This window comes from Meleagris gallopavo, chromosome 31 (assembly GCF_905368555.1).
Source record: "Meleagris gallopavo chromosome 31, MGAL_WU_HG_1.1, whole genome shotgun sequence".
Lineage (NCBI taxonomy): Eukaryota > Metazoa > Chordata > Aves > Galliformes > Phasianidae > Meleagris > Meleagris gallopavo.
The window spans coordinates 882,962-898,171 of NC_139434.1; the positions used below are offsets into that span (position 1 = coordinate 882,962).

General features: G+C 57.6%; 2 protein-coding genes across 10 annotated transcripts in view; one reads left to right on the forward strand and one right to left on the reverse strand.

Annotated features, from left to right (window-relative positions):
- Positions 1–15,210, forward strand: part of SLC11A2 (solute carrier family 11 member 2) — a 35,276-nt gene that overhangs the window by 5,309 nt on the left and 14,757 nt on the right. For 8 of the 9 annotated variants that reach the window (XM_085212298.1, XM_085212299.1, XM_085212301.1 and 5 more), the window contains 3 exons: positions 4,351–4,437; positions 5,566–5,702; positions 7,357–7,482. In XM_085212298.1, coding sequence (XP_085068424.1) covers positions 4,351–4,437; positions 5,566–5,702; positions 7,357–7,482 — 350 coding nt within the window. Of the gene's footprint in view, positions 1–3,192; positions 4,245–4,350; positions 4,438–5,565; positions 5,703–7,356; positions 7,483–15,210 lie in introns of those variants that run through there. The other variant, XM_085212300.1, reaches the window with a different exon arrangement.
- On the reverse strand, positions 1,920–4,273 carry LOC104916067 (uncharacterized). Its single transcript, XM_019611177.3, has 2 exons — positions 3,732–4,273; positions 1,920–3,558 (listed from the first exon to the last, which is right to left on the reverse strand). Exons 1-2 carry the CDS (start codon positions 4,271–4,273, stop codon positions 1,920–1,922), a joined length of 2,181 nt encoding a protein of 726 aa, XP_019466722.3.

Genomic DNA, 15,210 nt, shown 5'->3' on the forward strand with positions numbered 1-15,210 from the left:
CCGTGAGGCAGCAGTGTGTCCTGATGGCCACAAAGGTCAGTGGTGGCCAAGGGGTTGACCAACAGGGTGATCAAGAGTTGACCAGAAGTTGGCTGTGAGGCACAATGTGCTCTGGTGGACACGATGGCCAATGGGTCCCTGGGGGGCACTGCATAGAACGTAGCCAGAGGCACTGGGAAGCACTGGGAGGCACTGGGAGGCATTGGAAAGCAATGGGAAGCACTGGGAGGTACTGGGAGGTACTGGAGGGCACTGGAAAGCAATGAAGGTCACTGTGGGCATTGGGGAGCACTGGGAAGCACTTGGGGACACTGGGAGGCACTGGGGGACAATGAGAGGCAATGGAAGGCACTTGGAAGAACTGGGGGGCACTGGAAGACAATGGGAAGCGCTGGGGGGCAATGAGAGGCAATGGGAGGCAATGAGAAGCACTGGGAGGCAAACACTGGGGGGCAATGAGGGCACTGGGAGACAATGGGAGGCAATGGGAAGCGCTGGGGTGCAATGGGGTGCAACTGGGGGGCAATGAGAGGCAATGGGAGGCACTGGGGGGTAATGGGGGGCACTGGGAGACAATGAGAGGCAATGGGAGGCAATGAGAAGCGCTGGGAGGCAATGGAAAGTAGTGGGGGGCAATGGGAGGCACTAGGAAGCAGTGGGGGGCAACGGGAAGCATTGGGAGGCAATGAGAGGCACTAGGGGGTAATAGGGGGCACTGGGAAGCACTGGGGGGCAACGGGAGCATTGGGAGGCAATGGGAGGCACTGGGAGGCACTGGGAAGCACTGGGGGGCAATGGGAGGCACTGGGAGGCAATGGGAGGCAATGGAAAGTACTGGGGGGCAATGGGAGGCACTGGGAAGCACTGGGGGGCAACAGGAAGCATTGGGAGGCACTGGGGGGTAATGGGGGGCACTGGGAAGCACTGGAGGCAATGAGAGGCAATGGGGAGCACTGGGAAGCAATGGAAAGTACTGGGGGGCAATGGGAGGCACTGGGAAGCACTGGGAGGCAATGGAAAGTAGTGGGGGGCAATGGGAGGCACTGGGAAGCACTGGGAGGCAATGGAAAGTACTGGGGGCAATGGGAGGCACTAGGAAGCAGTGGGGGGCAACGGGAAGCATTGGGAGGCAATGAGAGGCAATAGGGGGCACTGGGAAGCACTGGGAAGCATTGGGAGGCAATGGGAAAGCACTGGGGGGCAATGGGAGGCACTGGGAGACAATGAGAGGCAATGGGAGGCAATGGAAAGTACTGGGGGGCAATGGGAGGCACTGGGAAGCACTAGGGGGCAACAGGAAGCATTGGGAGGCACTGGAGGGTAATGGGGGGCACTGGGAAGCACTGGGAGGCAATGAGAGGCAATGGGGAGCACTGGAAGCAATGGAAAGTACTGGGGGGCAGTGGGAGGCACTGGGAAGCACTGGGAGGCAATGGAAAGTACTTGGGGGCAATGGGAGGCACTGGGAAGCACTGGGAGGCAATGGAAAGTACTGGGAGGCAATGGGAGGCACTAGGAAGCAATGGGGGGCACATTGGGAGGCAATAATGGGGGGCACTGGGAAGCACTGGGAGGCAATGGAAAGTACCTGGGGGCAATGGGAGGCACTGGGGGGCAATGGAGGGCACTGTGGGGCACCGGGCGGCTCTGTGCCCGCAGGTTGGGGCTGCGGCAGCTGCTGGCATCCCAGCTGCATTCCATGCTGCAGCCAAAGCCCTGGGGCTGTTTGCTGAGCCGCAATCAGCGGCGCTCCCACCGCACTTCATCCCGCCCGAGGTCAGCGCCGTGTTTGCATTGCTGGGCGGCGGTGCCGTCCCGCCGTCCTGCCGTCCTCCTGTCCTGCCATGGCAGCCCCTGGGTCACTGCGGGGGCCGCTCGTTGTCTTGGTGTGCCTCTTAATTGGTTCCGATCTCTCGGTGTTAATTACCGGTGGAGATGGCGTTAATTACCGGTGGATGTTTTGCCGTCGGTGTTTCATGTGGGCTGCGGTGACGCCGCTGTTGTGGGCTGCTGTGCTGGGGGTGGACGGCGGCGGTGGTGGTGTTGGATGTGTTGGTCACAGTGTTGGTCGCAGTGTTGGTCGCAGTGGTGGTGGTTGTGGATGTGTTGGTGGAAGTGGTGGTTGTGGTGTTGGAGGTGTTGGATGTGTTGGTTGCAGTGTTGGTCGCAGTGTTGGTGGTGGTGGTTGCGGTGTTGGTCGCAGTGTTGGTTGTGGTGTTGGTGGAGGTGTTGGATGTGTTGGTTGCGGTGTTGGTCGCAGTGTTGATTGTAGTGTTGGAGGTGTTGGATGTGTTGGTTGCGGTGTTGGTTGCAGTGTTGGTTGTGGTGTTGGTGGAGGTGTTGGATGTGTTGGTTGTGGTGTTGGTCGCAGTGTTGGTTGTAGTGTTGGAGGTGTTGGATGTGTTGGTTGCGGTGTTGGTCGCAGTGTTGGTTGTGGTGTTGGAGGTGTTGGATGTGTTGGTTGCAGTGTTGGTCGCAGTGTTGGTTGTGGTGTTGGAGGTGTTGGATGTGTTGGTTGCGGTGTTGGTCGCAATGTTGTTGGCAGTGGTGGTGGTGGTGGTTGTGGTGGTGGTGGAAGTGTTGGATGTGGTGTTGGTTGCAGTGGTGGTGGTGTTGGTTGCGGTGTTGGTCGCAGTGTTGGTTGTGCTGTTGGAGGTGTTGGATGTGTTGGTTGCGGTGTTGGTCACAGTGTTGTTTGTGGTGTTGGAGGTGTTGGATGTGTTGGTTGCGGTGTTGGTCACAGCATGGTTGCAGTGTTGGTTGCAGTGTTTGTTGGTCACAGTGTTGGTTGTGGTGTTGGTTGTGGTGTTGGTCACAGTGTTGTTGGCAGTGTTGGTTGTGTTGGTGGAGGTGTTGGATGTGGTGTTGGTGGCGGTGTTGGTGTTGGTTGAGGTGTTGGTGATGGTCACAACATTGGTCACAACGGTGTTGGTGGTGTTGGTTGCGGTGTTGGCCACGGTGTTGGTCACAGTGTTGGCATTGGTTGCAGTGGTGGTGGTGGTAGCGGTATTGATTGCAGTGTTGGTCACAGCGTTGGTTGCGGTGTTGGTTGTGGTGTTGTTGGCAGTGTTGGTCGCAGTGTTGTTGGCGGTGTTGGTTGCAGTGTTGGTTTTGCTGTTGTTGGCGGTGTTGGTTGTGGTGTTGTTGGCGGTGTTGGTCGCAGTGTTGGTTTCAGTGTTGTTGGTGGTGTTGGTCACAGTGTTGGTTGCAGTGTTGCTGGCGGTGTTGTTGGCAGAGTTGGTCGCAGTGTTGGTCACAGTGTTGGTTGTGGTGTTGTTGGTGGTATTGTTTGCAGTGTTGTTGGCAGTGTTGGTCGCAGTGTTGGTTACACTGTTGTTGGCAGTGTTGTTGGCAGTGTTGGTTGTGGTGTTGTTGGCAGTGTTGGTTGTGGTGTTGTTGGTGTTGCGGTGTTGGTGGTGTTGGTTGCAGTGTTGGTTGTGGTGTTGTTGGCGGTGTTGCGGTGTTGTTGGTGGTGTTGGTTGCAGTGTTGGTTGTGGTGTTGTTGGCGGTGTTGCGGTGTTGTTGGTGGTGTTGGTTGCAGTGTTGGTTGCGGTATTGCTGGTGGTGTTGTTGGCAGAGTTGGTCGCAGTGTTGTTTGTGGTGTTGGTGGTGGTGTTGGTTGCAGTGTTGTTGGCGGTGTTGGTCACAGAGTTGGTTGCAGTGTTGGTTGTGGTGTTGTTGGCGGTGTTGGTCGCAGTGTTGTTGGTGGTGTTGGTCGCAGTGTTGGTTACACTGTTGTTGGCAGTGTTGTTGGCAGTGTTGGTTGTGGTGTTGTTGGTGGTGTTGCGGTGTTGTTGGCGGTGTTGTTGGCAGTGTTGGTTGTGGTGTTGTTGGCGGTGTTGGTCACAGTGTTGGTTTCACTGTTGTTGGCAGTGTTGGTTGTGGTGTTGTTGGCGGTGTTGGTTGCGGTGTTGGTTGTGGTGTTGTTGGCGGTGTTGGTTGCAGTGTTGGTTGTGGTGTTGTTGGCGGTGTTGGTCACAGTGTTGGTTTCACTGTTGTTGGCAGTGTTGGTTGTGGTGTTGTTGGTGGTGTTGGTTGCGGTGTTGTTGGCGGTGTTGGTTGCGGTGTTGGTTGCGGCGTTGGTTGTGGTGTTGTTGGTGATGTTGGTCGCAGTGTTGTTGGCAGCGTTGGCCTCCCGCTGCGACGCTGCCCTCCTGGCACAGCCCCACGTGCCCCATAAGGGTGCGGCGTTTTGCACCGCAGCAAATTGCAGCCCTGCTTTCACAACCTCGTGCCACAGCCAGGTGTTGCTCCCCGCCCCCCACTGCCCCATAACCCCCCCCTCACTGCCCCATAACCCCTCTTCCCCCCCCCGCTGCCCCATAACCGATCTCCCCCCTCTCATTGCAGCCAAAGGAGCCCCTTTAGAGCCCGTCCCGGGCCCAGAGCAGCGCCCAGCCATGGGGCCGCCCTACAGTGACCTCAGAGCAGCCGACGGTGAGTGGAGCTCAGCCTGAGATCATCCAGGGGGGAGAAGTGGGGCTCTGCCCCACAGCACTGCACACAGCTCTGCCCCACAGCACTGCCCCACAGCTCTCTCTGCCCCACAACTCTGCTCCACATCTCTGCCCCATGTCTCTGCCCTGTTTCTCTCTGCCCCACAGCTCTGCCCCACGTCTTTGCCCCATTGTCTCTCTCTGCCCCACATCTCTCTCTGCCCCACATTTCTGCTCCATATATCTGCCCTGTTTCTCTCTGTCCCACAGCTCTGCCCCACGTTTCTGCTCTATATATCTGCCCCATAGCTCTGCCCCAAGTCTGTGCCCTGTTTCTCTCTGCCCCACAGCTCTGCCCCACAGCTCTGCCCCATTGTCTCTCTCTGCCCCACATCTCTCCCTGCCCCACGTTTCTGCTCCATATATCTGCCAGCTCTGCCCTACATCTCTCTCTGTCCCACATCTGCCCCACATCTCCGCCCCACGTTTCTGCTCCATATATCTGCCCCACAGCTCTGCCCCACATCTCCGCCCCACGTTTCTGCTCCATATATCTGCCCCACAGCTCTGCCCCACGTCTGTGCTCTGTTTCTCTCTGCCCCACAGCTCTGCCCTGTTTCTCTCTGCCTCACTGCTGCCCCACATCTCTGTCCCACAGCTCTGCCCTACATCTCTCTCTGTCCCACGTCTGCCCCACATCTCTGTCCCACAGCTCTGCCCTACATCTCTCTCTGTCCCACGTCTGCCTCACAGCTCTGCCCCACGTCTGTGCCCTGTTTCTCTCTGCCCCACATCTCTGCCCCACACGTCACGGGGGGGGAGCGCAGCCCACCCATCCCTGCCGGACCAGCCGGACCGGCTCCTCCGTGACCCCGTTGTGCAAATCGCTGGGCGGTGGATGGAGGTGGGGGGGGGTGGGGGGGGGAGGTTTGGGGCGGGCGGAGCGCTGCCGCTCCGATGATGCAAGAGCGGAATGGAAAAGCGCTCCGTGCCGCTCCGCCGCTCACACGGCGATGGCGGAGAGCAGTGAGTGGTGGGGGGGGGGGGGTCAAGGGGGGGTAAGGGGGGTTTTAGGGTTAAGGTTCCGCGCCGTCCTCACTCCGTCCGTCCTCTCTGTGCCCCCCCTCAGAGGACGGCCCCGCGGAGAGCATCGGCTCCGTGTCGGGCAGCAGGAATGCGCTGCAGCCGCTGCAGGGGGAGGAGGAGGAGGAGGAACCCTTCACCACTTACTTCGACAGCAAAATCCCCATCCCCGAGGATGAGACGGTGGGTGCGCGGCCCCCCAAACCCCCCCCCCCAGCACCCAGGGTGGGGTCCGCGCTGCTCCCAGGGGTCCGAGCTGCGCTGCTCCTGGGGGTCTGCGCTCTTCTTGGTGGCTGTGCTGCTCCCAGGACCCCTGGTGCTTGGGGGTCCTCATTGCTCCTGGGGGTCCGTGCTGCTCCCAGGGTGCAGGGACCCCCACCCTGAGGGTCTGGGGGGGGGGGTTTCCCCAGAGGTGTGCACTGTTCCTGGGGGTCTGTGCTGCTCCTCGGGGTCTGCAGTGCTCCTGGGGGTCTCTGCTCTTCCTTTGGGTCTGCGGTGTTCCCTGGGGGTCTGCACTTCTCTCAGGGGTTCTGTGCTGCTCCTGGGGGTCTGCAATGCTCCTGGGGGTCCCTGCTTTTCCTTTGGGTCCACACTGCTCCCCGGGGTCCGTGGTTCTGTGCTCCTGGGGGTCCTCGTTGCTCCTGGGGGTCTGCAGTGCTCCTGGGGGTCCCTGCTCTTCCTTTGGGTCTGCGGTGCTCCTGGGGGTCTGCACTGCTCTCAGGGGTCCGTGCTGCTCCTGGGGGTCCGTGCTGCTCCCAGGGTGCAGGGACCCCCACCCTGAGGGTCCGGGGGGGGGTTCCCCAGAGGTGTGCACTGTTCCTGGGGGTCTGTGCTGCTCCTGGGGGTCTGCAGTGTCCTGGGGGTCCATGGTGCTCCCAGGGGTCCATGGTTCTGTGCTCCTGGGGGTCCTCGTTTCTCCCGGGGGTCTGTGCTGCTCCTGGGGGTCCCTGCTGTTCCTTTGGGTCCATGGTGCTCCTGGGGGTCTGCACTGCTCCCAGGGGTCTGTGCTCCTCCCAGGGGTCCACGCTGTTCTTGGGGGTCCACAGTGCTCCCAGGGCTCTGTGGTGCTCCTGGGGGTCTGTGGTGCTCCCAGGAGTCTTTGGTGCCCCTGGGGGTCTGTGGTGCCCCTGGGGGTCCACGGTGCTCCTGGGGGTCTTCGGTGCTCCTGGGGGTCTTTGGTGCCCCTGGGGGTCCGTGGTGCCCCGGGGGTCCTTGGTGCCCTGGGGGTCTTTGGTGCCCCTGGGGGTCTTTGGCGCTCCTGGGGGTCTTTGGTGCCCCTGGGGGTCTTTGGTGCTCCTGGGGGTCTTTGGCGCCCCTGGGGGTCTTTGGCGCTCCTGGGGGTCCGTGGTGCCCCTGGGGGTCTTTGGTGCTCCTGGGGGTCTGTGGTGCCCCTGGGGGTCTGTGGTGCCCCTGGGGGTCTTTGGTGCCCCTGGGGGTCCGTGGTGCCCCTGGGGGTCTTTGGTGCTCCTGGGGGTCCATGGTGCTCCTGGGGGTCTTTGGTGCTCCTGGGGGTCTTTGGTGCCCTGGGGGTCCTTTGGGCCCTGGGGGTCTTTGGTGCCCCTGGGGGTCTTTGGTGCCCCTGGGGGTCTTTGGCGCTCCTGGGGGTCTTTGGCGCCCCTGGGGGTCTGTGGTGCCCCTGGGGGTCCTTGGTGCCCCTGGGGGTCCGTGGTGCTCCTGGGGGTCTTTGGTGCCCCTGGGGGTCTATGGTGCTCCTGGGGGTCCTTGGTGCTCCTGGGGGTCTTTGGTGCCCCTGGGGGTCTTTGGTGCCCCTGGGGGTCTGTGGTGCCCCTGGGGGTCTGTGGTGCCCCTGGGGCTGAGGCCATCCCTCCTTGCACAGCACTCGTGCTTCAGTTTCCGAAAGCTGTGGGCGTTCACCGGGCCGGGCTTCCTGATGAGCATCGCTTACCTCGACCCCGGCAACATCGAGTCCGACCTGCAGTCCGGAGCTGTGGCGGGGTTCAAGGTCTGAATGGGGGGCGGGGGGAGGCTGGAGGGGGGGCAGGAGGACTTTGGTGAGGGGAGGAGGGGTTGGGGTCAGGGGAGAAGGGGTTGGAGTAGGGGCAGAAAGGTTTGGGGTCAGGACAGAAAGGTTTGGGGTCAGGGCAGAAAGGTTTGGGGTTGAGGCAGGGAGGTTTGGAGTCGGGGGAGGAGGGTTTGGGGGTAAAGGCAGAAAGGTTTGGGGTCAAGGGAAGAGGGTTTGGAGTAGGGGCAGAAAGGTTTGGGGTCAGGGGAAGAGGGTTTGGAGTAGGGGCAGAAAGGTTTGGGGTCAGGGCAGAAAGGTTTGGGGTCAGGGGAGGAAGGTTTGGGGTCAGGGGAGGAAGGTTTGGGGTCAGGGGAGGAGGGTTTGGGGTTGAGGATGGGAGGTTTGGAGTCGGGGGAGGAGGTTTGGGGGTAAAGGTAGAAAGGTTTGGGGTCAAGGGAGGTGGCAGAAGGCTTTGGGGTCAGGGCAGGATGGTTTGGGGTTGGTGCAGAAGGGTTTGGGGTCGGGGCAGGAGGGTTTGGGGTTGGTGTAGAAAGGTTTGGAGTCAAGGGAGGAGGGTTTGGGGTCGGGGCAGAGAGGTTTGGGGTCAGGGCAGGAAGGTTTGGGGTCAGGGGAGGAGGGTTTGGGGTCAAGGCAGGAGGATTAGGGTCAACATAGAAGGATTTAGGGTTAGGGCAGAAAAGTTAGGGTTGGGGTAAAAGGGTTTAAGGTTGGTGAGGGTTTGGGGTGAGGGCCATAGGATTTGGGATCAGGGTAAGGGTTTGGGGCTGGGGGTTGGGGTTCAGGGCTGGGGGATTTGGGGTTGGGGCAGAAAGATTTAGGGTCAGGGCAGGAGGCTTTGGGATCAGGGCAAGAGGGTTTAGGGTTAGGTTGGGAAGGTTTAGGGTCAGGGCAGAAAGATTTAGGGTCAGGGCAAGAGGGTTTATGGTTAGGGCAGAAGGGTTTGGGATCTGAGCAAGAGGGAAGGGACAGGATAGGAAGTTTTGGGGTCAGGACAGAAAAGTTGGAGTCAGGGCAGGATTATTTAGGGTCAAGCCAGGACTATTTAGGGTCAGGGCAGGAGGGGTTAGGGGTGGGGCAGGAGAATTTGGGGTCAGGGCAGGAGGATTTAGGGTCAGGGTAAGAGGGTTTGAGATCAGGGCAGAAAGGTTTGGGTCGGGGTAGAAGGCTTTGGGGTTGGGACAGCAGGGTTAGGGTTGGGAAGAAAGGTTTAGGATCAGGATTGAACGATTTGGGGTCAGGGTAGAAAGATATAAGGGCAGGGCAGGAGGGGGTTAAGGATGGGGCAGGAAAGTATGGGGTCAGCGCAGGAGGGTTTTGGGTTAAGGAAGAAGGTTTAAGGTTGGGGAGGGTTTTGGGGTTGGGGTAGAAGGATTTGGGATCAGGGCAGGAGGGCTTGGGGTTGGGGTACAAGGGTTTAAGGTTGGGGCAGGAGGAGGGGTAGGGAAAAGACAGGAGGATTTAGGGTCAAGGTCCAAAGGTTAGGGTTGGGGAGGAGGACACAGGATCGGGGTAGAAGGGTTTAAGTTTGGGGAGGGTTTGGGGTCAGGGCAGGAAGGTTTAGGGTTGGTTTGGAAAGGTTTAGGGTCAGGGCAGAAAGATTTAGGGTCAGGGCAGGAGGGTTTATGGTTAGGGTGGAAGGGTTTGGGGGCAGGGCAGGAAGGTTAGGGTTGGGGTAGAAGGGTTTGGGGTCAGGGTAAGAGAGTTGGGGTTGGGACAGGGGGTTTGGGGTTGGGGTGGGCAGGATGTGGGGTGTGGAGCAGCGCAGAGCTGTGCTGTGGGGTCTGCTGTGATCCATGGCTGCAATGAGAGCTCAGCCATTCCTGCTGTGATCCATGGCTGCAATGAGAGCTCAGCCATTCCTGCTGTGATCCATGGCTGCAATGAGAGCTCAGCCATTCCTGCTGTGATCCATGGCTGCAGTGAGAGCTCAGCCATTCCTTTAGTGATCCATGGCTGCAATGAGAGCTCAGCCATTCCTGCTGTGATCCATGGCTGCAATGAGAGCTCAGCCATTCCTGCTGTGATCCATGGCTGCAATGAGAGCTCAGCCATTCCTGCTGTGATCCATGGCTGCAGTGAGAGCTCAGCCATTCCTGCTGTGATCCATGGCTGCAGTGAGAGCTCAGCCATTCCTGCTGTGATCCATGGCTGCAATGAGAGCTCAGCCATTCCTGCTGTGATCCATGGCTGCAATGAGAGCTCAGCCATTCCTGCTGTGATCCATGGCTGCAGTGAGAGCTCAGCCATTCCTGCTGTGATCCATGGCTGCAGTGAGAGCTCAGCCATTCCTGCTGTGATCCATGGCTGCAGTGAGAGCTCAGCCATTCCTGCTGTGATCCATGGCTGCAATGAGAGCTCAGCCATTCCTGCTGTGATCCATGGCTGCAGTGAGAGCTCAGCCATTCCTTTAGTGATCCATGGCTGCAATAAGAGCTCAGCCATTCCTGCTGTGATCCATGGCTGCAATGAGAGCTCAGCCATTCCTGCTGTGATCCATGGCTGCAATGAGAGCTCAGCCATTCCTGCTGTGATCCATGGCTGCAGTGAGAGCTCAGCCATTCCTGCTGTGATCCATGGCTGCAATGAGAGCTCAGCCATTCCTTTAGTGATCCATGGCTGCAATGAGAGCTCAGCCATTCCTGCTGTGATCCATGGCTGCAATAAGAGCTCAGCCATTCCTTTAGTGATCCATGGCTGCAGTGAGAGCTCAGCCATTCCTGCTGTGATCCATGGCTGCAGTGAGAGCTCAGCCATTCCTGCTGTGATCCACGGCTGCAGTGAGAGCTCAGCCATTCCTTTAGTGATCCATGGCTGCAATGAGAGCTCAGCCATTCCTTTAGTGATCCATGGCTGCAATGAGAGCTCAGCCATTCCTTTAGTGATCCATGGCTGCAATGAGAGCTCAGCCATTCCTTTAGTGATCCATGGCTGCAGTGAGAGCTCAGCCATTCCTGCTGTGATCCATGGCTGCAATGAGAGCTCAGCCATTCCTGCTGTGATCCATGGCTGCAATGAGAGCTCAGCCATTCCTTTAGTGATCCATGGCTGCAATGAGAGCTCAGCCATTCCTGCTGTGATCCATGGCTGCAATGAGAGCTCAGCCATTCCTTTAGTGATCCATGGCTGCAATGAGAGCTCAGCCATTCCTGCTGTGATCCATGGCTGCAATGAGAGCTCAGCCATTCCTGCTGTGATCCATGGCTGCAGTGAGAGCTCAGCCATTCCTGCTGTGATCCATGGCTGCAATGAGAGCTCAGCCATTCCTGCTGTGATCCATGGCTGCAATAAGAGCTCAGCCATTCCTTTAGTGATCCATGGCTGCAGTGAGAGCTCAGCCATTCCTGCTGTGATCCATGGCTGCAATGAGAGCTCAGCCATTCCTTTAGTGATCCATGGCTGCAATGAGAGCTCAGCCATTCCTTTAGTGATCCATGGCTGCAATGAGAGCTCAGCCATTCCTGCTGTGATCCATGGCTGCAATAAGAGCTCAGCCATTCCTTTAGTGATCCATGGCTGCAGTGAGAGCTCAGCCATTCCTGCTGTGATCCATGGCTGCAATGAGAGCTCAGCCATTCCTGCTGTGATCCATGGCTGCAATGAGAGCTCAGCCATTCCTTTAGTGATCCATGGCTGCAATGAGAGCTCAGCCATTCCTGCTGTGATCCATGGCTGCAATGGGAGCTCAGCCATTCCTGCTGTGATCCATGGCTGCAATGAGAGCTCAGCCATTCCTGCTGTGATCCATGGCTGCAGTGAGAGCTCAGCCATTCCTGCTGTGATCCATGGCTGCAGTGAGAGCTCAGCCATTCCTGCTGTGATCCATGGCTGCAATGAGAGCTCAGCCATTCCTGCTGTGATCCATGGCTGCAATGAGAGCTCAGCCATTCCTGCTGTGATCCATGGCTGCAATGGGAGCTCAGCCATTCCTGCTGTGATCCATGGCTGCAATGAGAGCTCAGCCATTCCTGCTGTGATCCACGGCTGCAGTGAGAGCTCAGCCATTCCTGCTGTGATCCATGGCTGCAGTGAGAGCTCAGCCATTCCTGCTGTGATCCATGGCTGCAATGAGAGCTCAGCCATTCCTGCTGTGATCCATGGCTGCAATGAGAGCTCAGCCATTCCTTTAGTGATCCATGGCTGCAATGAGAGCTCAGCCATTCCTGCTGTGATCCATGGCTGCAGTGAGAGCTCAGCCATTCCTGCTGTGATCCATGGCTGCAATGAGAGCTCAGCCATTCCTGCTGTGATCCATGGCTGCAGTGAGAGCTCAGCCATTCCTGCTGTGATCCATGGCTGCAATGAGAGCTCAGCCATTCCTGCTGTGATCCATGGCTGCAATGAGAGCTCAGCCATTCCTGCTGTGATCCACGGCTGCAGTGAGAGCTCAGCCATTCCTGCTGTGATCCATGGCTGCAATGAGAGCTCAGCCATTCCTGCTGTGATCCATGGCTGCAATGAGAGCTCAGCCATTCCTGCTGTGATCCATGGCTGCAATGAGAGCTCAGCCATTCCTGCTGTGATCCATGGCTGCAGTGAGAGCTCAGCCATTCCTGCTGTGATCCATGGCTGCAATGAGAGCTCAGCCATTCCTTTAGTGATCCATGGCTGCAATGAGAGCTCAGCCATTCCTGCTGTGATCCATGGCTGCAATGAGAGCTCAGCCATTCCTTTAGTGATCCATGGCTGCAGTGAGAGCTCAGCCATTCCTGCTGTGATCCATGGCTGCAGTGAGAGCTCAGCCATTCCTGCTGTGATCCATGGCTGCAATGAGAGCTCAGCCATTCCTGCTGTGATCCATGGCTGCAATGAGAGCTCAGCCATTCCTTTGTGATCCATGGCTGCAATGAGAGCTCAGCCATTCCTGCTGTGATCCAGGCTGCATAGAGCTCAGCCATTCCTGCTGGACCAGGCTGCAATGAGAGCTCAGCCATTCCTGCTGTGATCCATGGCTGCAATGAGAGCTCAGCCATTCCTGCTGTGATCCATGGCTGCAATGAGAGCTCAGCCATTCCTGCTGTGATCCATGGCTGCAGTGAGAGCTCAGCCATTCCTGCTGTGATCCATGGCTGCAATGAGAGCTCAGCCATTCCTGCTGTGATCCATGGCTGCAATGAGAGCTCAGCCATTCCTTATGTGATCCATGGCTGCAATGAGAGCTCAGCCATTCCTGCTGTGATCCATGGCTGCAATGAGAGCTCAGCCATTCCTTTAGTGATCCATGGCTGCAATGAGAGCTCAGCCATTCCTGCTGTGATCCATGGCTGCAATGAGAGCTCAGCCATTCCTGCTGTGATCCATGGCTGCAATGAGAGCTCAGCCATTCCTGCTGTGATCCATGGCTGCAATGAGAGCTCAGCCATTCCTGCTGTGATCCATGGCTGCAATGAGAGCTCAGCCATTCCTGCTGTGATCCATGGCTGCAGTGAGAGCTCAGCCATTCCTGCTGTGATCCATGGCTGCAATGAGAGCTCAGCCATTCCTTTAGTGATCCATGGCTGCAATGAGAGCTCAGCCATTCCTTTAGTGATCCATGGCTGCAATGAGAGCTCAGCCATTCCTGCTGTGATCCATGGCTGCAATAAGAGCTCAGCCATTCCTTTAGTGATCCATGGCTGCAGTGAGAGCTCAGCCATTCCTGCTGTGATCCATGGCTGCAATGAGAGCTCAGCCATTCCTGCTGTGATCCATGGCTGCAATGAGAGCTCAGCCATTCCTTAGTGATCCATGGCTGCAATGAGAGCTCAGCCATTCCTGCTGTGATCCATGGCTGCAATGGAGCTCAGCCATTCCTGCTGTGATCCATGGCTGCAATGAGAGCTCAGCCATTCCTGCTGTGATCCATGGCTGCAATGAGAGCTCAGCCATTCCTGCTGTGATCCATGGCTGCAATGAGAGCTCAGCCATTCCTGCTGTGATCCATGGCTGCAATGAGAGCTCAGCCATTCCTGCTGTGATCCATGGCTGCAATGGAGCTCAGCCATTCCTTTAGTGATCCATGGCTGCAATGAGAGCTCAGCCATTCCTGCTGTGATCCATGGCTGCAATGAGAGCTCAGCCATTCCTGCTGTGATCCATGGCTGCAGATGAGAGCTCAGCCATTCCTGCTGTGATCCATGGCTGCAGTGAGAGCTCAGCCATTCCTGCTGTGATCCATGGCTGCAATGAGAGCTCAGCCATTCCTGCTGTGATCCATGGCTGCGAGTGCCCGGATAGTGAATGAGCTCAGCCATTCCTGCTGTGATCCATGGCTGCAATGAGAGCTCAGCCATTCCTGCTGTGATCCATGGCTGCAGTGAGAGCTCAGCCATTCCTGCTGTGATCCATGGCTGCAATGAGAGCTCAGCCATTCCTGCTGTGATCCATGGCTGCAGTGAGAGCTCAGCCATTCCTGCTGTGATCCATGGCTGCAATGAGAGCTCAGCCATTCCTGCTGTGATCCATGGCTGCAATGAGAGCTCAGCCATTCCTGCTGTGATCCATGGCTGCAGTGAGAGCTCAGCCATTCCTGCTGTGATCCATGGCTGCAATGAGAGCTCAGCCATTCCTGCTGTGATCCATGGCTGCAATGAGAGCTCAGCCATTCCTGCTGTGATCCATGGCTGCAATGAGAGCTCAGCCATTCCTGCTGTGATCCATGGCTGCAGTGAGAGCTCAGCCATTCCTGCTGTGATCCATGGCTGCAATGAGAGCTCAGCCATTCCTCTGTGATCCATGGCTGCAATGAGAGCTCAGCCATTCCTCTGTGATCCATGGCTGCATGAGAGCTCAGCCATTCCTTAGTGATCCATGGCTGCAGTGAGAGCTCAGCCATTCCTGCTGTGATCCATGGCTGCAGTGAGAGCTCAGCCATTCCTGCTGTGATCCATGGCTGCAATGAGAGCTCAGCCATTCCTGCTGTGATCCATGGCTGCAATGAGAGCTCAGCCATTCCTTTGTGATCCATGGCTGCAATGAGAGCTCAGCCATTCCTGCTGTGATCCATGGCTGCAGTGAGAGCTCAGCCATTCCTGCTGTGATCCATGGCTGCAGTGAGAGCTCAGCCATTCCTGCTGTGATCCATGGCTGCAATAAGAGCTCAGCCATTCCTTTAGTGATCCATGGCTGCAATGAGAGCTCAGCCATTCCTGCTGTGATCCATGGCTGCAATGAGAGCTCAGCCATTCCTGCTGTGATCCATGGCTGCAATAAGAGCTCAGCCATTCCTGCTGTGATCCATGGCTGCAGTGAGAGCTCAGCCATTCCTGCTGTGATCCATGGCTGCAATAAGAGCTCAGCCATTCCTTTAGTGATCCATGGCTGCAATGGGAGCTCAGCCATTCCTGCTGTGATCCATGGCTGCAATGAGAGCTCAGCCATTCCTTTAGTGATCCATGGCTGCAATGAGAGCTCAGCCATTCCTGCTGTGATCCATGGCTGCAATGAGAGCTCAGCCATTCCTGCTGTGATCCATGGCTGCAATGAGAGCTCAGCCATTCCTTTAGTGATCCATGGCTGCAATGAGAGCTCAGCCATTCCTTTAGTGATCCATGGCTGCAGTGAGAGCTCAGCCATTCCTGCTGTGATCCATGGCTGCAATGAGAGCTCAGCCATTCCTTTAGTGATCCATGGCTGCAGTGAGAGCTCAGCCATTCCTGCTGTGATCCATGGCTGCAATGAGAGCTCAGCCATTCCTTTAGTGATCCATGGCTGCAATGAGAGCTCAGCCAT

What these genes read in the sequence shown, in the direction of transcription:
- LOC104916067 (XM_019611177.3), bottom strand. Translation starts at nt 4,273, where the DNA reads ATGGGGCAGTGGGGGGCGGGGAGCAACACCTGGCTGTGGCACGAGGTT. An exon ending in ACAACACTGCCAACAACAGT is followed by an intron (nt 3,559 to 3,731) that starts GTAACCAACACT and finishes CAACACCACCAG; the next exon opens with CAATACCGCAACCAACACTG.